Source organism: Astatotilapia calliptera, chromosome 6, assembly GCF_900246225.1.
Source record: "Astatotilapia calliptera chromosome 6, fAstCal1.2, whole genome shotgun sequence".
NCBI classification, from domain to species: Eukaryota; Metazoa; Chordata; class Actinopteri; order Cichliformes; family Cichlidae; genus Astatotilapia; species Astatotilapia calliptera.
This window is the reverse complement of record NC_039307.1, coordinates 22,437,795-22,465,612: the sequence shown is the minus strand read 5'-3', so window position 1 is coordinate 22,465,612 and position 27,818 is coordinate 22,437,795. Positions and strand designations below refer to the sequence as shown.

Sequence of the window (27,818 nt, the reverse complement as noted above, 5' to 3'; positions counted from 1 at the left end):
GATCCTCTAAAACTTAAAAAAGAGAAGTACTGGTTGGAGTCCAAAAGGAGAGGTCCCTTTGATCAATAGGAGAAAACGGATCTCTTCTTAAAACCCCGATGATTTTAGTGTTTTAAATGTTTTGATGTTCTGTTTGATATTGGACACACATAAATACACGCTGAATGCTTGCTGTGGAACACTGGGCAGGACAGTTTGGTTCTCCGTGTTCACAGATTACACAATTAAAGGAACTAGGTTCCTCTTTTGGTTAAAATAATACACCACACATAGAATTTTTTTTACACATTTATTACATACATAAGGAGGGTAATGAGTGACTGCAGGTAATGTATGAAGTGTGAATGAGACGTGTGAACAAGGTGACAACCAACTAGCACCCCTATCAGGAAGCTCTAGGCAAGGTTACCCGCCAGACTCCGGTTTGGTAGAAGCTTGGTAACACCTGAAGGGATATTTCAGTGCTGACTCACCTTTAAAGCAGCGCCCCAGCTGATTAGTGCCTAACAGAGGCAGAAACCCAGCTGGCCCAAATTCTCCTTTAAAATCAATAAAAGAACACTCCTCCATTGACAGTAAAATGGATGGAGAATTAGATCGACAAACTAATGATGATGGTTGGGGTCCCGGTGTTATTCTTAGCACATTGGGAGAACAATTAACATGTGTTGAGACAGTCATCAACTCCACACACCAGCCTAAAGAAGCAAAAAAGCAGAAAGAGTCATTGAGGAAAACAGCTGAAAGGTTAATGAAAGAAAAGGGAAAGAATGAGGGGAGTAGTGGTAATTGGGGAATAATTTGGCAGAATAAGGCTATGCAGGCAAAAGAGAAAGAGGAAGAAGCCAACTCAGCAGCAGCAGGTGCAGGTGTGATAAGCGGGGTGAGACACAGAAAGGAAGCAGATAAGCACGCAGGCCGCAAAGCTAAATTTAATCACTGGGTGTGTTTATGGGAAACTGCAAAACCACACATGAAGAAAAATAGGTCTCAGCCACCTCCCTATTCTGCCTCAGTCCAGACTCCTCCCTCGGCAGGCATATATCCGGTACTTAATATCTCTGGTGGAATAATGACTATTGGAGAAGAACCGCCCGTAGCTCCAACTCCCATAGATACCAAGCATTTTTGCCCAGGAAGCTCCTCTCTGTCGGCGACACCCTCAGCTAGTAGTAGAGCCCCCTCTTCCATCTCCCATTGTTCTGGAACCGGATCTGAGGGCCTAACTGACCCATTTGCGAGCGCACCATTTGCGGTTCGAATGAACAGACAGGAACCCACTGAACAACAATTAACTGATCTAGAAGCAGCATTACGCAGCTGCTTAAATGAACGTAGGTCAGTGGTCCAGGTGAATAATCGTGTTGCGTCAGCCCCTCTTTCCCGGTCCAACCCATTTGCCAGCACTCCCGTCGCTGTTAAAGGAGATCTGACCGCTACTGCAAAAACTGAGCCTGGCACTTCACCAAATGTCACAGTTAACATGTCTTTGGTGGGCCGTCAGGATCCGGAAACACAGATGAGTTTAGCCCACGTTTTTGCTGACACTGCTACCCCACCAGGCGGGGGAAAAACTGAGGATACTGATGATGAACTCAGTGACCTTAACAATACACCCCCCTCTACCCCTCACAGTTTAGGATATCAGACTAGATCTAAGGGCCCTGTGCCTCAGCCTCCAGGCATGTTTCCCCTGGTCCAGACTAAAGCGCAACGTAGACCAGTGTATCAACCTTATTCATTCGGAGATGTCCAGGCCCTAGTGGACAAACTCCCTGACATAATGGAGGGAGGGAATGCCTGGTTAGCTGGTTTGGATAAATACACAGCTGGACAGGACCTCGCACTGGGAGATTTTAGAGCTATTATAACTAGGTGCACATCCCGATCTCAGGCAGCGGATCTGGAACAAAATGCGGGTACTACCACGCATGAGAACGAGGTGCCACTAATGCAGGCCTTGAGGTTTATTGGACCGGCCCTGCGCAAACAATTCCCACCCAAAAATCAAGGCACCTTACAGAAATTTAAATGGGAGGAAAAGCAAAATCCCACCCATTATCTAAATCAGGCTGTTGAAGACTGGGTGAACCATACAGGTCATCACCCCAGTAGGACTTGTTCACAGAGCATGTGGTTTAGAAGGGCGGTGCTGAGGGGCATTCCGGAGTCAGTAAGCCAGAAAATGGAGGATAATCCTGATTTGCAGGACTGTGACTTTGCAATCTGGAAGAAACATTTGATTTTTAATCTTAACAAAGTGCAGATTAAGTCTGATGATAAAGCGGAGAGCGTCGAAGATTTACAGTTGCAACTGTTGAAGGTTCAGCTGCAGAAAGCGAAAAACGACCTGGGTGGAAAAGGTGACAAGCCTAAAAAGCAGCTTGTGGCCGCTGCGGCTCCCCCTCCTGGTCCAGTTGCCCCTGATTTGTATCCGAACCCGTGGCCAGCTGATCCACAGCCCCCCCAGTATGGTGCTTATCACTCACCGGCCCCTTATGGGCAGAGAGGTTCCCCATTTGGAGGAAACAGAGGTGGTTTCAGGGGAAGAGGTCAGATGGGAGGTGGTAGGGGAGGCCAGATGTATGTTTGTTTCCGGTGTGGACAACCTGGACACTGGGCTAAAGCGTGCCCTTTGAACCCGGCTGCTGGAAGAGGCAGGGGAGCCCGTGGTGGGCCCTATCAGCATCCTGGCCACAGAGGTGGACCTCGTGGTGCTTTAGTTGAAGTGCCCCCGGCCCCACAGATGCCTGTGATGGGGTGGGAGTACTACGAGGGTGGTCCCCAGCTATAGGACACCCCACAGACTGCCCAGGACGGTGAAGGGACAACGGCGGACCCTATGCTGTCCATAACTGTAGATAAAAGAAGAAGCAGCTTTTTAGTGGACACTGGAGCTACGTACTCCACCATTAAGGATGTTGCTCGTGAAAGACTTACTGACACAGTGATTACAGTGGTGGGCATATCTGGGGAACCTAAAACTCTGCCTTACACCGTGCCTCTCCCCACAACGGTTGGAGATCAGACTTTGTTACACAGCTATGTTTGTTCAAAACAGGCGCCTGTGAATTTACTGGGAAGAGACTTGTTGATTAAATTAGGAGCCACAATACTCTGCTCTTCACAAGGCCTAACTGTGACTCTCCCTACTGGTGTTGTGCTTCCCTGTTCTAATGGGCCAGAGGGAGGTGGTCAGTTTCTGCTGCAACCCTCCTCCTGTTTAGCGGACTCTGCTGACATCTACTGGGCATTATTGGAAGTTGAAACACCTGCTGAACCAGGAGTTTGGACTGCTTTTCAGCAATGGCGGCCGTGGCTCTCACTCCTGCATCCTTATGTCCCTCCCCCTGACCCACCTCATGTTACACTGTTTTATGACAGGCATGACACCACCTGGTACCAGCACATGTTCCAAGAGCAGTGTGAGGGGCGGGCTTGGTCTTTGAACATGTCATGCATTTTTGCGGCACCGGAGGGAGTGGCAGCAGCGGTTACTTTTACAACAGATCAATTACAGTGGTACATGATGTCTGATGAGGCAGCTCCCCATGTGTCACTGGCCTTACATCCTGGACACCAGGCTAAGGAGCTGGGTGGAATGGTTAAACGTTCCCTTGCGGCCACTGACTGGACACCTACAAAACTCCCACAGGTTTTGTTTTCTCCATCTACCAACACATACCAAATTTTAAATGATTGCTTTAATTCCTCAACACTGCAACATAGAGTGGTCAGCGGGTCACATGGCAGAGAACACACAGACCACTGTGATGCTGCGCCTTTACTCGACTCTCTTCCAGATTGTTTGTGGTCCCTTGGACCCACAGATGTAGGTTTAGTTGATGTGGAGCCAGTCTCTTTTCAACTGTCATCTGCTACCCCTTTGTGGCAGCCTCAGTACCCACACAAACCGGAGGCTGAGGCTGGGATTGCAGAAACAATTTCTGGTTTGGTCACTGCCGGTGTCCTGGAGCCCTCCTGCTCTAAGTGGAACACGCCCATCCTACCCGTTGAGAAAAAAGGCACGGGGAAGTTCAGAATGGCACATGATTTGAGAAGGATTAATGCCTTACTTGGCACTCCTACTTTGCCTGTGCCTAATCCTTATGTTGCCTTGACCAACCTCCCACCATCTCATGCCTGGTTCACCTGCATTGACTTGGCTAATGCCTTTTTCTGCCTCCCACTTCGTGAGTCACTGCGTGACATTTTCTCATTTACATTTAGAGGCCGACAATGGCGTTACACTCGCTTACCACAGGGATTTGCCCTCTCCCCAGGACTGTTTAATCAGTGTTTGAAAGAACTTTTACAAACCTGCCCACTACCATCTGACTGTATGTTAATACAATATGTGGATGACATTTTGCTGTCTGCCCCCACGGCTGACATCTGTTTGGAGGCCACCAGAGTGGTACTTCAACACCTGGCCAACACAGGTTTTAAAGTGAGCAAAACCAAACTACAGATTGCAAGAAAACAGGTTTCTTTTCTAGGCCGCATGGTCTCACAGTCCGGTATTTCCTTGTCCCCAGAACACAGGAACTCCATTTTGCACCATCCAAAACCTCTAACTGTAAAAGACATGTTGTCATTTTTGGGCCTGACTGGTTACAGCAGGACCTATGTCCCAGACTATGTTGGCCTTACTTCCCCTTTGCGCGCTTTGGTAAATGAACAAGGCATGAGAAACCTCTCTGCTCCCCTCTCATGGACTACAGAAACAGAACAGGCGTTTATAAAGTTAAAACAACAGCTTTCTGTCGCCTCTGACCTTGCTGTGCCAGATTATGCTTTGCCTTTTCATCTTGATGTTTCTGGAACTGGAACCCATATTAATGGTATCCTGTTCCAGAAAAAAGGGGGAGAGAGAAAAGTGTTGACATATGTAAGCGTAATGCTTGACAACACTGAAAAACGCCACCCACCGTGCACACAACACGTTTCTGGACTTGCAAAAATCATTCAGAAAACAGCACACATAGTGATGAACCACCCACTAAAAATTTTGACATCACACAGTGTGGTGGCCTACGTCTCTTCACAGGCCTTCACACTCACGTCACTCAGGCAGAGACGCCTCAGTACCATTTTGGAAGCACCACACATCACCTACTCACATGAAGGCATAAACATGGCTGATCACATGGGATCGGGGGAACCACATATGTGTGAAGAGGTTGTGCAGGTACAGGAGAAAATCAGGCCAGATTTGCAGGCAGAACCTCTAATGGATGCAGAAAAAGATTGGTTCACAGATGGATGTTGTTTCAGAACTGAAAGTGGAATGTTGAAGGCTGCATGGGCAATAGTGGAACAGACAGACATGAGATGGAAAACAGTGAAGGCAGAGCAGTTGACAGGACAACAGTCTGCACAGAGAGCTGAACTGAGAGCGGTGATTGAAGCCTTAAGGATGGGAAAGGGACAGAAAGTGAATATATACAGTGATTCAGCTTATGCTGTGGGAGCAGTGCATGTGGAGCTCAAGCAGTGGCTAAGAGCTGGTTTTTTGACAGCCAGCGGAAAGCCTATTAAACATGAGATGGAAATGAGGGAATTAGCGGAAGCACTGTTGTTACCTGTTAAGGTGGCAGTGGTAAAATGCAAAGGACACAGTGCCGGATTGGATTTAGTGGCATTAGGTAACAAACAGGCCGACTTAGTAGCTAAGCAGACAGCTGGTTACTTACCCTCCCTGATCATGGTAATGGACCCAGAAGCCACACCCCCTCCAGAAAGACCACCCATACAACTAGGCCTAGCCACAATCAGAGAGTTACAGGACAAAGCCAGCCCCCAGGAAAAATCATTATGGGTAACAAGAGGGGCCACAAACACAGACGTCTGGCGTGGCCCAGATGGAAGGCCCATTCTACCGCCAGGGGTCAGACAGACAGCAATGGAAGAGGCACATGGAGTGGGGCATGTGGGACCTGCACAAATGATGAGAAATTTAGCCGTCTGGTGGCACCCTTATTTAAAAGACATGACAAAATACATGGTTAAAACCTGTAAGGAGTGCAACCAATTTGGAATCAAGCCCGCCTTCAAGCCAATAGCAGGGTACTTCCCCATCCCACTTTGCCCAGGGAAAGAAATAATCATTGATTACACAGACATGGTGGACAGAGTAGGTAGTTACAGGTACCTGCTGGTGGCTGTGGATGCATTTTCAGGTTGGCCAGAAGCCTGGCCGACAGCAAGTGAAAACAGTAGAACTGTGGTGAAGTGTCTGATTAATCATTATATACCACAGCATGGGTTTCCCGAGGTCATAAGGTCGGACAATGGTTCACATTTCAGGAACCACGATCTGCAGAGGGTTGAAGCCGCATTAGGTTTGAAACATAAGTTTGGCTCAGTTTACCACCCCCAGTCCCAGGGGAAAGTGGAAAGGATGAATCAAACTCTAAAAACTAAATTGGCTAAAATCTGTGCACAGACCAAATTAGATTGGGTTAAAGCATTGCCTCTTGCATTAATGTCCATAAGATGCTCAGTAAATCAAACCTCTGGTTACACTCCATTTGAGTTGGAGCATGGCAGGCCTTTTCCTGGCCCCTCCTCTCGCCTGTTAATGTCGGATGAAGCTGATTCAGACCTCGATCCGAGGACATATTATAACATGCTCCGCAGTTTTGTTGCCCAGTATTCCTCACAGGTCGCTGAAAGAAACCAGCAAGAGCTGAAAGAGGCGGCTACACCTGGAATGGACTACGTCCTCCTGAAAGTCACAAAGAGAAAGTGGGCTGAGCCTCGCTGGACAGGCCCTTACCGCATAACAGAGCGGACCTCCCACGCTGTCAGGCTCGAAGGTAAAGGTGACACCTGGTTTCATTACACACAGTGCGCTGCTGCCACCGAACCAGGAAGAACCTTGAGAGAGGTGCAGAAGGACCTGTCAGAAGGGGCTGCAACAGCATCACCAACCACTTGAGGGAGCCAAAGCTCAACCTACAAGCCGGCTGGTTACAAAAGGGGGTGTTCTTCACACTGAACTAAACATTTTTATTTTTTTATTTTTAACATCTTTTATGACTTTGCTTTTATATTGGCTTGAGTTTTTAAGATTTACATTTTACATTGCAATAGTTTTAACCGCTGAAAGCTCATTTAAAGTTGTGTCACTGATACTTTTTGTTGCTCTTTAACTCCTAGAACACGCCCTTGGCGAGGTGGGGGGAACTGGACCACCTTTCTCTGCCCCATCATCCTCTATTGGACGACATCCAAGCTAAGTAAACATGTCTTGGCCCTTTCCCCCTGAAATGACAGGCAGGCAAAGATGTTGCGTCTTTGTTTCCTTCCTGGCCCTGGGTCTCATTCCCATTGGCATAATCCTGATCTGTGAAGGGCCCCCGACACTTCTGACACCTTCAAGTTCAAAAGCTTCGCCCCTTTCTGAAAGTTCCAATCTGACAAATGTAGCCCCTAGGGTCTTGCCCACCACTTCCTCTCCAGTTTTGCCCACGCCCGATCCAGTTAGAAAGAAACGAGACACGGTTACCTCCTGTACCCCAAGCACGACTAGAATGATTACTCTTTGTGTCCCCAACAATAAAAGTTGGGTAGTTGAAATAGATTTCGCTAGCTTCCCAGTCACTCCCGTCACCAAAGACCAAGGGGGGGATCTTTTTAACCTGGCAGTACATCTCTCCTCCTCAGTGTGGTATATAACCCTGGGAGGTTGGCATCAGTGGAAGTGGTCCAGTTTAGTGTCAGAAACGGACCTGGATTGGTCAAAGTACTCTAGGGGTCAGGCTTTGCACTGGAGAAACCAAAATATGCTCAGAATAGCAAAAAAACCGGATCTTTCAGGCTTAATTTTTACCCTAAAGGATCTGGCCTTGACCTCCTGTCAACAATTTATAATTGCCCCTTGGACTGATCGCACCGCCCTGTATTGGCAAATGGAAATATGCCCTAGCGTTGCTGCAGTTCCAAGCTCTGTAGTTAAAGATGATAATCCCACCTTTAATGGCCCTCCGGTGACATATACAAACGGGGGGAGAAATGGCCGAATACGCATTGTAGACACAAATAAAATGTCTAAAGATGACCTCTTCCAAATTCTAACCGGTATTTCTGGAGCAACAAACAACTGGTTACTACTAGCTGAACAAGCTGCTGACACGACGGCTTCCGACTGCATAGTATGTATGGGAGCCCGCCCCACTTTACGAGTTGTACCGGCGCCAGTCAATAGTGCATGCCTCCTGCATCTTATGAACAATACAAAACGAGGTCATTGCTCATATCTGGAAAATCACTTTCCTAAAACTCAACGCTCAGTCTCTAATAAACCACCTTTCTTTTCTTCAGATGTAGCTGTGAACAATTTCACTTGTATTAACCTGTCTGGCAATGCAGTAAAACTAGGTAGCTTGAACTCTTCTTGGTGCACTGAGATGACTGTTATGAAACCAAACTTCCGACCTACGGCTAGGGCTGATTTGTGGTGGTGGTGTGGCAATAACAAGTTATATGATGGTTTCCCTCGGGATGCGTCAGGTCTTTGCGCTCTCATAACTCTTATTTTACCTGTTTTAGTCACTCCAGTGGATCTCTCTATAGAAGTACACGAAGTTAGCCTCCCATCCTCCTCTGAACGCCGCTCTAAACGTTCTCTAATCCCAGGTTCAGCTCATAATCCAACCTATATTGATGCTGTAGGTATACCCCGTGGGGTCCCCGATGAATATAAACTGCGAGACCAGGTTAAAGCAGGATGGGCCTCGATACTTTGGATGGTTGAAATAAATGCGAATGTAGACAGAATTAACTACATTCACTTTAATGTGCAACTGTTGGCTAATTACACTCGAGATGGTTTTGAAGCTGTGCATGCACAGTTATCTGCCACTTCCCTAATGGCTTTCCAAAACAGGGTCGCAACGGATTTTCTCCTCGCAGAAAAAGGCGGAGTCTGCAGCCTTTTTGGTCAGGAGTGCTGTACCTATATCCCCAATAACACAGCTCCTGATGGTTCCCTCACTAAAGCTATTACTGGTCTCACAGCTCTTACTGTTAAAATGAAGGAACACTCGGGCGTTGATACTGCCATGTGGGACTCTTGGCTTAACATGTTTGGCAAATATAAGGCCCTTGTAGCTTCCATCCTAGTTTCCATCTCAGTTTTTGTTGCTATCCTAGTCACCTGCGGTTGCTGTTGTATTCCATGCATTCGATCCCTCTTCCAGAGACTGATTGTTACAGCTTTCACTCCTGAGGATAAGGATCTCGCCCGGCAGATGCCTTTATTGGCTAGTCAACTTCCCACCTCCTCGCCAACGGATGATGAAAACTCTGATCGTGAGGGTGACGAACATTATCGTCTTTCTCTTGTTTAAATGCTTCTAGAATGGTTGTTTCTCTGTGGTGTTTTGTATTAGGTTTGTTATTAATTGTTTCCCTCACCCAATTCCTATTGAAGGATATATCTGGTTGAACTGTGTCTGGTCGGGTTGTGAGGGTTAAGCGATGTTCTCAGGGTCTCCGGACTTAAGCCTGAGCGAATATGTACTCCCACAAATGGATATGAATTGTTTTATTCCACACCCATTCCTCACATTTTACCATATTCACTTTTGAATGTCCTTAGCAGTTACCGTTCTGAGTTTATTTTACAGTTGATTTATTCTTTCACATTTTCACGTTTATATCTCTCATTATTATAGTATACTCTGTACTCTCCACATTTTTATCATTACTTATGCTTTTTGGTTGCTGAGTTACAGGAACTGTTAATTTTGTGTCACTACCCTGGTTGCACTAACTCGTTGTATCCGTGTGTGCAGGACAGCTGTTACTGCTTTCATCGGGAACCGAGACTGCTTGCAGCCGACCCCTGGGCAGGGTGGTGCCTGGACTCTTTTCTCCTCATCTGCAATGACAGATAAATACAAATGATAAGACCCGAGGAGTTTTTCGAGCCAGGCTTCGACACGTCTCTGTGTTCCTTTGAATGTTACTTATTTTTGTGTGTTGACCCATTTAAGATGGGTCAAAAGGGGGATTTGAAGAAAATATAATCTGATCAAACATTATTCAGCTTTAAATATTGTTCAGCTTTAAAGTTACTGTGCAACTGTGTAATAAAAATGTGCTCACAGCTTTAAAGTTACTGTGCAACTGTGTGCTCACGACTTTGGCCTTGAGAGCGATAAGAAGCGATCGCCTCATCCTGCAGGCGAAAGATATCTGCAAGCGAAGAGACTAGAACACTCAAGGCCGCTTTCCTTTTTTGGAGTTGTTTTTCTGCTAATGCAGCACTTTCCTCACAACCCCCTCCTTAGGTTTTAGAGAATATATACCCATCCTCACAGAAAATATGAGGAATCTCCTGATGTGAGCTGTTTGAGAGGTTGTCTCTGTCTCAATAAAAGTTCACTGATTCCCCCATCTGCAGCAGGTGTCCGGTTGTCTTCATTCTCCGCCAGCCTGGTTAAGTCAATTCCTCCTTAACATCTAAAAGAACCTATTTAATGAAGGAAGACGGGTTCACTTTGTGTTTAATATTATTCTATTGCTGTTGTTGTTTTTTTTATATCCTTCAATTGTTATGTTCAAAATTGGTGCAAGAGTTGTAGGTTATAATGCCCACTGAGCCAATGAGGCCAAACTCCAGGAAGACCAACCAAAGGTAATGAAATATTCAGTTGCAGAAAATTCCATAATTTGTCTTTTTTGGGGGGTTGGAATATGTTCAAAAGTTAGATTTCGGCATTCTGTCACACACACACACAGCTACATAAATGGCTCTAAGTGCATTCATGTGTTGAATAAACAAAGATTACATGTTAATATTTTGTCAGTACCCTTATTTCATTGTGTTACATTTCACCCCAGGATATGTTACAACTAACCCAGACTATGGGGTTAATTGTAACATTTCACTCTTTGTGTTTGAGACCATACCATGCAATGGGTAATTGTGCTGCAGAGAAAATAGCTGCACTATTTAATAGCAGAGACATGTAAATACTTTGCATTACATTTTGAATCCACTACCTTAAAAGAGCTCCAATTTACAGACAGAAATGTCAAAAATGTTACAACTATCCCCGGTCTCCCCTACTATACTTTATACAATAAAGTTACAGTGGGATCCAAATAATATCAGGCTGATCCTGCCACGATTCGTTCCCTCGGTTCAAATCACGGACAAACAGCATCCCACAGCTGTTTATGTTTTTAAACCTATTTTGCACAGAGAGGCATTTTTTGAAAAATGTATTGATAGCAATGTTGAATATTATTATACAGGGAAAAAAAACAACTACACGTAAAATAATCACATCGTGACGCCTCTGCCTTTGTAAATGGAGGGACAGTAACTGCGTGTGTTCGTGCACGCGGGGGGGCGCGATCATTTTTCTTGTAAAACAAAGGGGGGCCCAGCAAAAAATGTTTGGGAACTACTGGTCTATTTGATTCACCTTTTATTGTTTATTTTATTTTCACTTGCTAAATATGGGACAGACTTGACTGGGGAAAAGAAAGGGGAGAAAGAAAGAGGGAAAGAAAAACAGCGGGGAAGAGGGACGGGGATAAAGGGCAAAAAACAAAAACCAACAAAATAAGCAGACAAAAAAATACATATAGCAATCACCTGGATCACCTGTTGAGAAAGAAAAAAGAAAAAAAGCGGAAGAAAAAAAAAGAGCAATATAATAAACAACATCACAATGATATATGGGAATATAACAGTAAATACTAAATATTAAACATTATTGTGCAGCACGTAAAATCGACAGCGCACAGTGTGCTTTGAGGTAGGAGCCAAAAAGGGTGTAGTTTGTGTGTGTGAGCAGTGGCGTGTCCAGCGGGGTGGCCTGGGGGGGCACAGGCCACCCCCCCAACCAGACTGGCCACCCCAGGTGCCACCCCAAAGGCAAAACAATAAAATTCAATCAAATATCAAATGTCCGATTATGTTTTCACGGTGAAGCTGAGATATCCGAGTGTAAGTGAATGCAGCATCGGCTTCTGCGCTACGTGCATCACGTTAGCAAAGGTAGGAGAGCCAAGCACGAAAGACGGCACTGCAGGAAACAATTTTTCGGTGAAAGAAAATGAGGACAGAATAAATGTCCCGGTAAGTAATATTAAGTTTGTTGAGTTTAGTAAACTTCGGTGAAATTAGAATACCAAGGAAAAAATAACACTTAAAGAATTATTGCAGCCGTCGAATATTTCAGACAGTATGCTACTGAGGGCAGCTAACATAAGAGTTATGCGTTATAAGATATAATCTAAGTCGTAACATTGCTGTATGGAGCTGCAGATTTGGTTGCAGGTTAACATAGCTGGACTGGCCATCGGGCATACCGGGGATATGCCCGGTGACTTATTTTTTATTTTTTTTTGTAATGGCATGAACAATAAGAGGTGGTGGATTGGCCAGATGCAGGTCGATGTGTAAAAATAACTCAGTTGTTTGGTGGTGGCTATGGCGGAGCTTCCACAGAGGCCAGCACGTGGATGAGGGAAGGGGAGGCAGGAGGAGAGACCCGAGGCAGCCGCCAGTCCGAGTGTCTCTTAGAGAGCCAATTAGAACAGGGTTGTCTGTGAATCGTAACAGGGAAACCGGAAGGGATGAAAATAATAGTGCTGGGAGTGAGGAAGAGAAACATGATTGAGCCTCAAGGCAACACCAAGTAGCTTGAGGATCATTCAGCCAATAGGTATACTTCTGAATGTTGGCTGCCCAATAATAAAACATCAAGTTGGGCAAAGCAAGACCCCCACTGAGCTTACCCTGTTGTAGTGAGGTCATACTAATCCTGGGGGTCTTATTTGCCCATATAAATGATGAAATCATTCGATTCACAGATTTGAAAAAGGACTTAGGTAGAAACAATGGGATACACTGAAAAAGGTAGAGGAATTTAGGTAGAATATTCATTTTTATAATATTAATCCTGCCAAGAAGTGACACAGGAAGATTTGCCCACCTTTGAAAAGCCAACCTGACATAGGTCAGCAAAGGGTTAAGATTAGCTGTTCGCAAAGCTTTAAATGAACTGGTAATATGCACTCCTAGATATCTAAAACCTGAGAAAGCTAAATGGAAATTAAAATCTGTCTGTCTAAGCTCCTTTGCAACTGGGTTTATAGGAAAACATTCACTTTTTTGTATATTAATCTTGTACCCAGAGAAAGAGCCAAAACTCACAAGTATTTCCATTATAGAGGGTAAATAAATTGTTGGATTTGTAACATATAGTAATAAGTCATCTGCATACAGAGCAACCCTATATTCCGTACCACCACGAATAACCCCTTGAAACAGAGGCGAGGTTCTGAGAGTCACAGAAAGAGGCTTTATTGCTAAAGTAAAAAGTAAAGGTGAGAGTGGGCAGCCTTGACGTGTACCACGTGATAGAGTAAAATACTCAGAATTCACATTATTAGTACAAACAGATGGCAGTGGCGTAGTATATAAAAGATGAATCCAAGATATAAAACTGTCACCAAAACCAAATTTCCTCAAGACTGCAAAAAGATACTCCCATTCCACTCGATCAAATGCTTTTTCAGCATCCAATGAAATCACCACCTCAGGGACGGTACTATGATTTCTGGAATATATTATATTAAGAAGGGACCATATATTAAAAAAGGAATGTCTTCCTTTAATAAAGCCTGTCTGTTCGTCTGATATAATAGAAGGGAGAACTCTTTCCAAACGGGTTGCTAGCAGTTTGGATAAGATTTTAAAGTCTACATTAAGAAGGCTTATTGGTCGATAAGAGCCACAACAGGTAGGATCCTTTCCTTCTTTATGCAGTAATGAGACAGAAGCCTGTCTTAGTGTCTGAGGGAGAGAGCCGCATTTCAGAGACTCCTCAAAAACCGACAGCAGCAGAGGGGCCAGTTTTAAGTGGAATTTTTTATAAAATTCGGCTGGGAACCCATCAGGACCAGGGGACTTTCCAGACTGTAAGGATGTGATTGATGATATAACCTCATCCAAAGTGAGTGGTGCATCTATTTCTGCTGCTGTTGAGGTTGTAATTGTAGGGGTATCCAATTTGTTAAGAAACTGGTTCATATCTATAGAATTAGAGGGGAACTCTGATGTATACAGAGAACTATAAAATGACTTCAAAATTGAGTTGATTTCCGTTGGATCAGAAGTCAAAGTTCCCGATTCATTTCTAATTTGCAATATTTGGCGAGATGCCGATTGGTGACGTAGCTGGTGGGCTAACAGACGAGAGGCTTTATCACCATGTTCATAATAGTTGCCACGGGACCGTAATAACAATTGCTCTGCATCATGGGTCGACAGGAGACTGAACTCCGATTGCAGGTTAAGACGCTGCTTATATATTTCAGGTGAGGGAGTTTGAGCGTGTTGCCGATCTAGAGCTTGAATTTTGGCAGAAAGTTCATTTTGCTTAGCTTTCTTAGATTTAGATAGGTGAGATAAATAGGAAATTATTTGGCCCCTGAGGTATGCTTTAAGAGTTTCCCATAGTAGAGAGTTTGAGATGTCCTCAGACTCATTCGTAGTTAAGAAGTTATCAATTGCAGATAAGATATAGTCACAGAAAGCTGAATCAGACAAAAGAAGAGAGTTCAACCTCCATGGGTGCTGAGGTCTATAGCCAGGAGACAAAGCCATATCCAGGATTAATGGAGCATGATCAGATATAACAATCGGAAGATATTCAGAGTTGCAAACTTTAGAAGCCATGGAGCCATTTATAAAAAAATTATCGATCCGAGAATATGTGTGATGAACATTTGAAAAAAAGGAATATTCTCTGGCTTGGGGATTAAAAAACCTCCAAGGATCAATGTATCCATTTTGGGTCATAAAGTGTGAGAAAGCCCTGGACATAGCAGATGATGCTTTAGAGCCAGTGACAGATTTCTCAATAGCTGGGTCAATAACACAGTTTAAATCACCTCCAAAGATCAGGAGGTGTGTATCTAAGTCAGGAATCATCCTCAGAAGATTATTAGCAAACAGAGTGTTGTCAAAGTTTGGGGCATAGATGTTCACTAAAACAACTGGGTTATTCATGAGGGTCCCTACAACAATTAGATATCGCCCATTTTTGTCAGCAATCAATTTAGTGAGAGAAAAATGTATTTCATTCCTAATTAAAATTGCCACTCCTCTGGCTCGAATATCAAAGTTTGAATGAAACATATGACCTATCCATGGAGGTTTAAGTCTTTTATGATCTTTGGCTCGCAAATGAGTCTCCTGGAGAAAAGCTACATCTGCACTGAGATGTTTTACGTGGCTGAGAACCCGAGATCTCTTTACCGGACCGTTCAAGCCTTTCACATTCCAAGACAAGAATCTAATAGTACTATTGTTAGTGCTATAACTAGCCATATATATGTTTTACTGAAATCTGGTGACAATAACAAGTTGACCGTACATGGGAGGGGACAAGAGAAAAAAAAACAAAAAAAAAAAACAACAACAACAAAAAAACCAAAAACACAACACAAACCCACATACAACCAAAGCAAACAAAAACAGGAACAATAACTCGAGGCCATAGTTCCCCCCACCCCGCCCCAACCACCCACTAGGTCCCCTTTCTGAACTAAGGTGACCGCAGTATATTCCCAACAGCTTCAACCTCCTAGCCCAAACTCCTGCTACATAGAAACTCCATATAACCTTAACTTTGAAGTACTAAGTGTATATCCCAATATAAGTCGAACCTTCTAGGGATCAGTGAACATTAATTCAAAATATTACAAAAGAAACATAAGAACCAAGTGTTAGAATGGTGACAACTAGTATACCCTGAAGTAACAGAAACATGTAGTGCTTGCCTGCCTTCTCTGCAATCGTCCGATTGCCTGCAAGTCAACAAGGATTCAAGTCACTTTACTCGCAGCTGTCAGTCACTGTGGCCTTTGAGCTTCAGCCTCGTTCCTCAAGCCCTGCACGAACTTATCGGCTTCCGAAGCAGACGTAAACCACTGTTTCTCCCCTGCGGGCAGAACGATGCGCAGTTTAGCCGGGAAGAGGAGCGCAGGTTTAAATCCCCGCTTATAAAGTTCAGACATCGCGTCTTTATACTCAGCTCGGTTCTTCACCACCTCCGGGCTGTAGTCTTCATATAGCCGGATCCTGTGGCCGTTGTAGCTGAGCTCGCCTTTCTTACGAGCTTCCCGGATTATAAGATCTTTTATTTGGTACCGGTGAAATCGCAGAATGACCGGCCGTGGTTTCGTCGATTTCGGAACTGGACTCCGGTGCGCCCTGTCCAGCTCGGGCAGCGAGGGAAGCATCTGCGTTCCAAAAACATCGACGAGGAGTTGAGAAAAGAAGGCTGTCGGGCGTGGGCCTTCAATGTCCTCAGGTAGTCCTACAAGTCGTATATTCTGCCTCCTGCTGCGACCTTCCAAGTCTGCCACCTTGGATTTTAGCCAGTTGTTGTCTTTGCGAAGCATAGAGCATTCGGACTCTAATTGGTCCAGACGTTGGTCAAATTCAGTGTATGTCGATTCCAAAGAATCAATGCGTTGACCGTGGTCCTGCACTGCAGACTGCACAGTGTCTAACTTAGAGGACAAGTCCTGAAAGGATGACTTGAAGTCCGCTAGCAATGCAGCTCTATGCTCCTCGAGCATTAAGCTAATCTCGGCTGCAGTTACAGGCGCCGCAAGTGTCGAGGTTTCTCGGTCTTGTTTGCCCCTTGACTTAGACATTCTTTAAATCTTCGGTAACCGACAAAAGCAAAAGGCATCCAAAACTGGGAAGCAAAATCTCAAAAAAAAGTAGGTTCGTTAGGTAAATGCTGAGCCGTGTAGTGGAGCGGACCTAAAGCACGTCTACCCAGTAAACGCCATTACCCGGAGGTTTTATTTTTTTTGTGTGTGTTTTTTTGTAACCGTTCTCTGGGAATCAACTCATTTGTGCAAAAATACAAATTTCTGCCTGTCAAACTATGTTCTTTTTTGTGGTTGTTCGTAGATTCAACTAAAGAAATAGTAACAAATTAACTGTATCTGTGCTAGACTGCTAGTAACAAAGTGCCTACAGATACAATGTAATCATTAATTCTTTGCACATTCGTTGGTAATGAGTAGACACAGCACTGGTTTGTCCATTTATTGAGGTGCAATGGCCAAGTCAGTCACCCAACACAAACCCACACAGCAGATACTGGAGACAAAACTGAAGAAAAAGAGACCCACAAAGAAGCAGAACCTGAAGACTTTTCCTAAAGGCCTAAAAAAAAATCTGAAGAGAACCAGTATTTTTGATGCTTATGGTTTGTGTTATTTCCATCAAAGTATAAAAAATAATGTTTGTATATAAAATGATGTCAATTCATCCAGCTATTTTTGAGCTGCTGGGTCTACAGATAAAAGGTATCGGTATTTGTAGTTCTTACACAGTCAATGCAGTATTTTTCTAAAGACACTTGAACTAAAGCTGAAAGTCTGCAATTCAACATTATCTTGATGGTTTGTTTGAAAATTCACTGTGATTGTGTACAGAGAAAAAATGAAAAAATATGTGTACAAAAACTTGTGGGCTTAAAAATAGAAAGGTGTATGTAAAAATTAAATACAAAAAATTTGAGTCAGATTTTCAGTGATGAACTTTATTTGGCAGTGACTTAACACAATAGTGAGCAGAAAGATTTAATAAAAAAAATCAAGATTCAATTTGGAAAAGAGGAAATCTAATGCAAAACAAGCAACATTGTGCTGGCTTCATAAAAGCAATGCTGGCTTAAAACCACTCATTGAAATTTAGTTTCCTTTACGATTTCAGGGAGTTATAGTGGGTGCAGCTGTTATAGTAGCTGTAGCAAGTGCTTGTAGGAGGGCAGAGAGAAGCTGCTGCAGGGAGATATTGTTGTTGTTGGTGATCTGTAGAGAGAAAAAACCCCCCAAAGCTTTTACAGTTCATCTGTGATTTGAATGTGGGGGCGAAAGAAAGCACTCGCCTCATAGTGTCCGTGTGCCCTCACCATCATCCAAAGTGTGGTATTACTTGTATTTGCATATTAAAATAATATCTGCTAATATATCACTTATGATAATACTTGCAGGTTTAACCAGAGTCCCGCACAGGAAGCATCCAAGCAGAAGTACTTTCAGTATTGTTTCAGTTAATGTACCTGTTGAAAAAAGATTAAAGACAATAAGATATGCTAAAATGACAAATTCACTCAAGCAAAAAAAAAAAAAAATGTCTTTCACAATCCTTACTCAAGAAATGCTAAGAGTAAAGATTTAATCACCTTAAGTTGTAAGGCCGCAGCAGATTGTCTCAAGGAGGTTGTTGTAGTGGTGTTCTGGATGTTCAGCTTTTCTTATATACAGTTACTGGATCAGCTTTGTTAAGAATACATCCTCCTCCACATTTCAAGGTGTGGCTGATGACTAGCCCTGTAAAGCCAAGTGTAACATATTTGATCTTTTTTTTTTTTTACTTTTGTGACTTTTTGTTGCCAGATGTAGCAAATATGATACAAATTTAAATACCTGTATGTGAAAATTTAAATTGAATATCTTTTTGAAAACATTTCATCAGAAGGGTTCAACAAACACTCAAAATTAAAAAAAAATGTTCTGGCATTTATTTCACAGTTCAAGCTGATATAATTATGTTGGACTCATTTCATCACAAGTTTCAGAAATAACACAGTTTAATAGATTTGTCCAATACTGAAATGTTAACATTAATCTGAATATAACCAGAAAACATTGCACATTACCACCGTAATGTAGGTCTCCACCCTGTAGTGTTTGCAAACTGGTAAACAGATGGAAATCCTCGCTATGATTACAAATCAGGAGCTTTACCAGCTTAGGCAGTTTACAGACAACACCCAGTGTAGCATCAGGGATTGTTGGGAAATGAGTCGCTGTTATAGGTTTGAGTTTATTTGATAGATGGTCCACATAAAACTTAAAAGGTATTCAATTTGGGTGACCGTGTTTCAGGGGGTGGGGAAGCTCATCTTGTAACCGGATGGTTGCCGGTTCGATCCCCAGCTCTGTCTGTCTTGGCTGTTGTGTCCTTGGGCAAGACACTTCACCTACTGGTGATGGCCAGAGGGGCTGATAGCGTGATATGGCAGCCTCGCTTCTGTCAGTCTGCCCCAGAGCAGCTGTGGCTACAACTGTAGCTTGCCTCCATCACTGTGTGAATGAATAGTGGAATTGTAAAGTGCTTTGAGGGTCTCGAAAAGGGCTATATAAATGCAGTCCATTATTATTATTAATTAAAGAACAGGAAAGGTGGGTCCTAAACAACAAAACCAGCCAGGTCATAAGCTAAAATTTTGCTAGGATTAGGTTTGAGTGCCCTATCACACTACATATATCACACTTTCCCGGTGATAAACAGTTTCATCACATTCTCACATTGTATGAGAGCTTATTTGTCAAGAGGCTGAGTCCAACACTGTTACATCAACTTCAGAGAAAGTTTCACTAATGCTGGCTAACATCAGTTAACAGCTAAAATCAGCAGCAGTTACAAAGACAAAAGTTCAGGATATCTTCAACAACCCACCGCAGTGTCGCTGCCATCACACAGAAGTGAGCTTCATAAAGTTGTATCGGACTTATTGCGTCTAACTTTTGGTAAAGTCTTCTTTGGACTGATGAGACAAAAGTTGACCTTTTTGAGAGGTTTGAGGCATTAGGCCAGTCCCTTTGGTGCAAAACTAAAACAGTGACAGTGGTAAAACTGTGACAGTGGTAGTGACTTCTTTTCTCTCTACCATAAAATCCTGAAGGAGAAAGTTATCAGTTCATGTCCTCAAACTCCAGTAATTTGATTAAAGAATGCCCAAGGCAAGACAGGAGAGTAGGACAACTACTTTTTTTCAAGTGAAAGTCCTTAGTGATTGCTTAGGTGTTACGAGCATCGGAACAGCTGAGAAGCATTTTCTCTAAACACTGCGCTCTCCTACTCTAAACGCCACATCAAGATGGACAGATTCAGTTTTTCAACTTCCTTACCAGGATGATTGAGCATGCATCAAGATACTTTACAAAGCTTGTTAGACACTGTGAAACACATCATGAGGATCCCTGGATGTTAGAAGATAAATAGAAATGGTCATGCTCACTTGCATTTTTAAAAATTATTTTAATTGAAACTGCAGTGGTAATACACAAAGATTTATTATATAGATATAAAGATAGAGAGGACATAGTGACCATTCTTCATATATTTTTATGTGTAGACAATTGTACGTAATTGTACGTAAGGAACATTCACAAAAACATTTTAGTTTTGTATGTGAATACATACCATGCAAATCTCATATCACTGTGGTTCAGAAACAAGATTAGCTCTTGCATACACAACAGACCACAAATCCCCAGTATTATTCTATAAAATACAACATTTCTTCACATTCAAGACCTCTAGGACAAAAGAAAATATCACTGAATGCTGACTGGAAGACTGGTACTTAACCCTTTAGTTTTAAGTATCTCAGACCAAAATTGATATCAAGTAAGGACAATGTACACCACAGTTTCACAATTGAATGTTAGACAAAACCAACCATGGCATATAATTTCTGACAGAAATCATACCTACTAAGAATTAGGTGTAATTCAGGTGTGTCCCTGATTATTGCCTAATTGTGTTTCCTCTTATATTAAGATGAGGATGTTTACTAAGCATTATAATTTCCCAACAGTTACGCAAATGAGATTAAATCATCTCTTGCAACTGTGTATAAAAAGCTCCACTGTCAGTACAGCATTACCACAATCATCCACATCTCTGAGACAGTCTGCTGAAGTTGTGAAGACCTGACGGTAACATTTCTCATCAATCCTTTATTGCTTCTGTGTTTTCAATGTAATGTTGGTGGAATGGTGATTTGGCTGATGGTTTTGACCACATCTCATCAAAATTATTGTTAACAGGTGAATCACTGAAACCATGATCAAGGTTGTGTTTCTGCTTGGATGCCTGCTGAGCCTTGCTCTGGCAAATCCTGTAAGTGTAATATGACTGAAGACTAAATTAATGTTTTAATATAAAATGTATAACTATATCTTGTACTGTGTGTGGAATCGTGTCACCAGAGACTGTATCAGTGTTCCTGTACTGTTATATCCAAACAACACATTTGCATGTATTTTTTGTTTTTTTTAAACAGATTGACTCAGCACACGAGCGTGATGCACGTTCTTCATCTAGGGAGGGGGTGAGTGTCATGTTTGTCTTTCTATGTTTGAACATTAGACACACTGGACTCTCCAATATTATCATATCCAAAGAAAGCCATTCAACAGAGAATGCATTATCCCATGTAATAATATTTATTACTTATTTTCTTGCAGACTACTGGGACTAACACACGTTATCTTACCCTGATAACAGCTCTTCTACAGAATCCAACACTTCTGCAGAATCCAGCGCTCCTTGCAGCGATTCTTGCCGCTATACGATAAGCTGCTCCTTCACCAACAGCTATTACTGTTACAAAGAATGAATTGAAAATGAACCAACAATGAATAAAAACCCATGTTGAACGGCATCATTGTTTTTCATAATTTATTCACACAGATTATTGAAAATCTCCACTTATTTTTGAATGACTTGGTCTTATAGAGAGTTTAAAAAAGCTTGCACGATTCATAGGTCAGTGTTGTGGCTTAACAGAAAAACAAAAATCTTTTGAAATTCTGACTTATTTTCAGAAAGCAGACCATTTTCAATGCAAAATGTCTTACTCTCTACTCTTGCTCAGCTGATTAATGCGCCACGGTGCAAAAATACATTGAAAAAGGGGTGGCTGGAGCTTAGGAGGTAGCACAGATCATCTACTGATTAGGAAGGTTAGTGGTTGAATCCCTGGCTTCCCCAGTCTGCATGCACAATACTTGTCTCAAGTTAGTAACCGCAAGTTACTCTGATGCATCCATTGGAGTATGAACGTGTGTGAATGTTAGCTAGGAAAGTTAATATGGGTGAATGTGGCATGTTGTATAAAGCAGGGAGAGTAGAAATGCACTATATAAGAATCAGTCCACTTACCAAAGCAATACAGCAGCTATTAAAGACAAAACTGAAGATAAAGAGAACCAAAGAGAAGCAGCAACCGAAGGCTCTGTAGTAAATGCCAAGAAGAACATCTGAAGGGAGGAGACACAGTATTTGTGATGTTCATGGTGTATAGACTTAAGTATTTCAGTCAAAGCATTAAAAAAATGATGTTTGTATATAAAATGATGTCAGGTTATCCAATTAGTACTGAGCTGCTCAAAATTGGGCACTAAAGATAAAAATGTTTGTAATACTTAAACAGTTGATGTCATATTTTTGTAAAGACCCACCCACATTAAAGGTGAACGTCTGCAATTCTGCAATAGTATCTCAATTGTTTGATTTAAAATTCCCTGTGATTGTGTACAGAGAAAAAATGGCAGAATCTGTGTACAAAAACTTGTGCCTAACCATACAATACAATGGTGTTTGTGAAAAACAAACAAACAAAAAAAATACATTTTGAGTTTAACTGATTTTCACTGATGAACTTTATTTGGCAGCTACTAAACACAACAGTGATCAGAAAGTCAAAAGTCAAGATTCAATTTAGAAAAGAGAAAAAGTAAAGCAAAACAAGCAACATTGTCCTGGCGTCATAAATGCAATGCTGGCTTAAAACCACTCTTTGATTTTTTAGTTTCCTTTATGATTTCAGGGAGTTATAATGGATGCAGCTGTTGTAGTAGTTGTAGCAAGTGCTTGTAGGAAGGCAGAGAGAAGCTGCTGCAGGGAGATGTTGTTTGTTGGTCATCTCTAGAGAGAAAAATATCCATTTTACAGAACATTTTACAGAAAGTGATGTTCAATAAGATGAATAGATAAGTTGAGAAAAAGTTAAGATACAATAAGATGAACTAAAACGACAGATTCATCCAAGCAAATAAAAATTATCCTTCACAATCCGTGCACAAAAAATACTGAGAGTAAAAATGTTATTTGTACAGCTGCAGCAGACTGTCTCTGTCACAGCTGCAGAGGCAGATGTGTGGGATTTTAGAAGAATGGGGACCCAAATGCAGACATGGATGCGGGAGAATGTTTTGAACAGAAAGCGAGCCTTTATTTATGGATGATCAATACTGCAAACAGGTGGAACAGAGAAAACTAACAAAACCTAAACTAGGGAAAACTAACCATAAACATATAACCTGAGGATTGACCAGAACCAGGGGATGAGGAACCAGGAAACACAGGAAAGCTGATGGAGAGAACGCTGAGGCAATACAGGGACGTCATGCAGAGGTAACACAGGAGGGAGACATGGCTCAACCTAATGAACATGACGAGACAGGGAGGAAGGAAAACTGAATACAATGACATAAGACACGGACCTTCAAAGTAAAACAGGAAACATAGCGACTGAACACAAGATAGTAAACTTAACAAAGAGACCGGGGAGACAGAGAACATAGGAACGTGAAACGTGGGATGGGAGGGCACCGAGTAGACAACACAGGACACAGGGAAGCCAAATACCAAAACCTAAGAACTAGAACTCAAGAAATACTACTGAACTAGGGAGCTAGAAATACTAGGACAGAAACCAAAACACTAACAGTGAAAACCATGAATAACAAATAATCAAGAAACACAAATTAAAGAGATACAGAACACTGGGTCACCAACTCAGGACTGTGACAGTCTCAGAGAGAAGGAGGTTGTTGTAGTGAGATTCTGAATGTTCAGTGCAGGAAGCATCCAAACAGAAATGCCTTCAGCATGGTTTCAGTTATTATACCTGTTGATAAAAAACAAACAAACAAAGACATTAAAGACAATAAGATAGCAAAATGACAAATACATCAATTAAAAAACAAAACAATTATCTTTCACAATCCTTACACAAGAAATGCTGAGAGTAAAGATTTAATTACCTTAAGTTGTAAGGCTGCAGCAGACTGTCTCAGAGAGAAGGAGGTTGTTGTAGTGGTGTTCGGGATGTTCTGGATGAAATAATACAGGTCAACAGATTTGTCCAATACTTCAATGTAAACATTAATCTTTATATCTGTCACGGTCCTGGGTCATTTGACCCAGCATTTTCAGTTTGTTGTATTTTGGTATTTATCTGTGATATTATTTATGTTCTGATTGTTTAGTTATCGTGTTTTGAATATTATAATTCTATGTTTCAGTTTATTCTGGTTTAGGGTTTGTTCTTAGGGTTTGTGTTTTGTGCCTTCGTGTTTAGTGTAGCTTTAGTTCAGTGTCACGCCGTCGTCTTTCTGAACTGTTTCCTGTTTTACTTTGAAGGTCCATGTCTTACGTCATTGTATTTAGTTTTGCTTCCCCCTCGTCTCATCACGCTCATCAGGTCCAGCTGTGTTTCCCACATGTGTGTAATCGCCCTGTGTTCTTCAGTGTGTATTTAAGTTGTGTCTACTTGTGTGCTGTTTGCTGGTCCGTCTGTGTATCTACTGTGTGTTTGCCCTGCTGTCAACCTTCATGTGCCTTCGCCCACCTTCCTCCATGTTCTGCTCTGCTGTTTTGTAGTTTAGTTTCTCCCAGTGTAGTTTATCTTTAGTTCCGTTTTGCCATTTTCTCCTTGTGTTTTATGTTGCAATAAACCTCGTTCGCATCTCAGCGAATGCCTGCTCTTGGGTCCTCATTTATGCCTCCACACGGCTCACCCCGTTTTCCGTGACAATATCAGTGTTTGCCAGCCACTGGAGAAATGATTAGGTGTGCCCTGGAAGATCATCTGGTTCCACCTGATTAGTACTCTAAGCAATGGGCATGAGTAACAGGCAGAACAATTACTTTCTCTTCCACTAGAGGGCAGTAATTAAATAGGTTGCCAACTCCCAGTAAAACAGAAGGACAGGAAGAAGAAATTACATAATAGTCATGCTGTGAGACCACGCAGGGCGTAATAGCAATAGATGAATATTTGAAAAGAAAAAGTAGTCAATCTGATCTGGGTTCTGGAGAAAATTCTGACCAAGATGAAGGCCATAACATGACTAGTGGTCAGAACGAGGCAAAAAAGGTATACTGGGGACCAGTGTTGGTCAAGTTACTTGAAAAAAGTAATCAGTAACTAATTACTGATTACTTCCCCAAAAAAGTAATCCCGTTACTTTACTGATTACTTATTTTCAAAAGTAATTAATTACTTAGTTACTTAGTTCCTTTTTAAAAACACGATTTACAACCTGAAGAGGCGATAAAGCGATAGATCTTTCAGCCCAATTCTACTTTTTCTGCATTATCCATCATACAAAATGTAATCAAATGGAAAAGTCTCTTTTTTTTTACTTGTTTTATTAGTTTTAATCTTTAAACTTTATGCATCAAGCAAAAATTTAATTATATGCAACATTCTCTGACTTGAATAAATTAGTTTAACATTTAAACCTATTTTCTGCACATTCCAGCACATAAAATAAAATATTTTTTGTGTTTACACTCAGTCTTTCAAATAGATGCAAGTAAAACACAGCAGAAAATAAATAAAGTCAAAGACTCAGCGGTCCTTTTGCTCTATTTTCACCTGTAAAGCAGGAGTGGCATAGGCGGAGGTTTACCCTGGTGCAGGTGTGCTGCGGTCAGTTGAAGAATCCGCGAGTGTCTCTGTGAATTTCCCATTACATCGTTGCGCACTCGGTGCTTGCTTGGAAGTTTAGGGGGTTTTTTCGCTGTAAAAAGAAGTTTTCTTCCCACGCACAACGGACGCTAATGTTTTTGTCACTTTTTATGGAATCAAACTCAAAGTAAGGTCAGTACTTCCACGTTTTAAACGCTGCATGCTCATACTCTCTCCCACAATCGATATATGATCCATTGTTGATCTGCACACAGCTGTTGTCACTAAAGGCGCACTGGCTTACGTCACTGTCATGAGACATTCTCGCAAAAAATCACGGTTTTAGTAACGCAGTAACGCAGCGTTCCTACGGGAAAGTAACGGTAATCTAATTACCGTTTTTGCAATAGTAATCCCTTACTTTACTCGTTACTTGAAAAAAGTAATCAGATTACAGTAACACGTTACTGCCCATCTCTGCTGGGGACACACTGAATCATTTCCACCACGGATTCTCAAGGGAAAATTATCAATATGCTTTTTGCAACATTTTGTTTGGTTGTGTGCTGTGTGATTTTTCTAATGTGAAATATTGGCCATGGCTCCAAAAGTTTGAGAAACACTTCTTCATATAACTAGAAAGTAATGCATATTACCACTGTAGGTGTCCACCCTATAGTGTCTACAAACTGGTAAACAGATGGAAATACCTCGCTATTATTACAAATCAGGAGATTTCGCAGCTTAAGCAGTTGACAAACAACACCCAGTTTTTTCTTAATGACTTGCTGTTATAGAACAAAGGTACATTAACTTTATTTAATAGATAAGAAGACAAAAATCAATTAAAGAACATCAAGAGCAGGTCCTGGTTTATGGAAACCGCTCGCTATTGTTCTCTCTCTCTCTCTCTCTCTCTCTCTATCTCACTCTCTCTCTCTCTCTCTCCGACTGTCGTCACCTCCAACGTTTTCAGGGGTTTCTAAACAACCAAATATCACATGTTGCCATATAATCTTTTGATTGGTTGACAGGATAAAAGTCAGCAGCTTGTTGCTATTTAATTGTGCTGTATCAAAAGGGTTTAATCAGGTGTGTCCTTAAATATTGCCTAATTGTGTTTCCTCTTATATTAAGATGAGGATGTTTACTAAGAATTATAATTTCCCAACAGTTATGCAAATGAGATTAAATCATCTCTTGCAACTGTGTATAAAAAGCTCCACTGTCAGTACAGCATTACCACAATCATCCACATCTCTGAGACAGTCTGCTGAAGTTGTGAAGACCTGACGGTAACATTTCTCATCAATCCTTTATTGCTTCTGTGTTTTCAATGTAATGTTGGTGGAATGGTGATTTGGCTGATGGTTTTGACCACATCTCATCAAAATTATTGTTAACAGGTGAATCACTGAAACCATGATCAAGGTTGTGTTTCTGCTTGGATGCCTGCTGAGCCTTGCTCTGGCAAATCCTGTAAGTGTAATATGACTGAAGACTAAATTAATGTTTTAATATAAAATGTATAACTATATCTTGTACTGTGTGTGGAATCGTGTCACCAGAGACTGTATCAGTGTTCCTGTACTGTTATATCCAAACAACACATTTGCATGTATTTTTTGTTTTTTTTAAACAGATTGACTCAGCACACGAGCGTGATGCACGTTCTTCATCTAGGGAGGGGGTGAGTGTCATGTTTGTCTTTCTATGTTTGAACATTAGACACACTGGACTCTCCAATATTATCATATCCAAAGAAAGCCATTCAACAGAGAATGCATTATCCCATGTAATAATATTTATTACTTATTTTCTTGCAGACTACTGGGACTAACACAAGTTATCTTACCCTGATAACAGCTCTTCTACAGAATCCAACACTTCTGCAGAATCCAGCGCTCCTTGCAGCGATTCTTGCCGCTATACGATAAGCTGCTCCTTCACCAACAGCTATTACTGTTACAAAGAATGAATTGAAAATGAACCAACAATGAATAAAAACCCATGTTGAACGGCATCATTGTTTTTCATAATTTATTCACACAGATTATTGAAAATCTCCACTTATTTTTGAATGACTTGGTCTTATAGAGAGTTTAAAAAAGCTTGCACGATTCATAGGTCAGTGTTGTGGCTTAACAGAAAAACAAAAATCTTTTGAAATTCTGACTTATTTTCAGAAAGCAGACCATTTTCAATGCAAAATGTCTTACTCTCTACTCTTGCTCAGCTGATTAATGCGCCACGGTGCAAAAA

General features: G+C 41.9%; 2 protein-coding genes and 2 long non-coding RNA genes across 4 annotated transcripts; all 4 read left to right on the top strand.

The window, feature by feature from the left end:
- The first annotated feature begins 421 nt into the window (after positions 1 to 421).
- LOC113024228 (uncharacterized) lies at positions 422 to 2,807 on the top strand. The gene has a single exon (XM_026171109.1). The coding sequence runs from the start codon at positions 581 to 583 to the stop codon at positions 2,792 to 2,794; it is 2,214 nt and encodes a 737-aa protein (XP_026026894.1). The 5' UTR covers positions 422 to 580; the 3' UTR covers positions 2,795 to 2,807.
- Positions 2,808 to 2,832: 25 nt separating this feature from the next.
- On the top strand, positions 2,833 to 7,244 carry LOC113023430 (uncharacterized). The gene is made up of 3 exons (XM_026169427.1): positions 2,833 to 6,136; positions 6,668 to 6,821; positions 7,165 to 7,244. Exons 1-3 carry the CDS (start codon positions 2,843 to 2,845, stop codon positions 7,242 to 7,244), a joined length of 3,528 nt encoding a protein of 1,175 aa, XP_026025212.1. The 5' UTR covers positions 2,833 to 2,842.
- Positions 7,245 to 20,667: 13,423 nt separating this feature from the next.
- Positions 20,668 to 21,511, top strand: LOC113023397 (uncharacterized). The gene is made up of 4 exons (XR_003272570.1): positions 20,668 to 20,790; positions 20,902 to 20,974; positions 21,138 to 21,185; positions 21,322 to 21,511. It is a non-coding gene; the product is annotated as an uncharacterized LOC113023397 (long non-coding RNA).
- A 5,235-nt stretch (positions 21,512 to 26,746) lies between these two features.
- On the top strand, positions 26,747 to 27,572 carry LOC113023409 (uncharacterized). Its single transcript, XR_003272574.1, has 4 exons — positions 26,747 to 26,851; positions 26,963 to 27,035; positions 27,199 to 27,246; positions 27,383 to 27,572. It is a non-coding gene; the product is annotated as an uncharacterized LOC113023409 (long non-coding RNA).
- Positions 27,573 to 27,818: the final 246 nt, after the last annotated feature.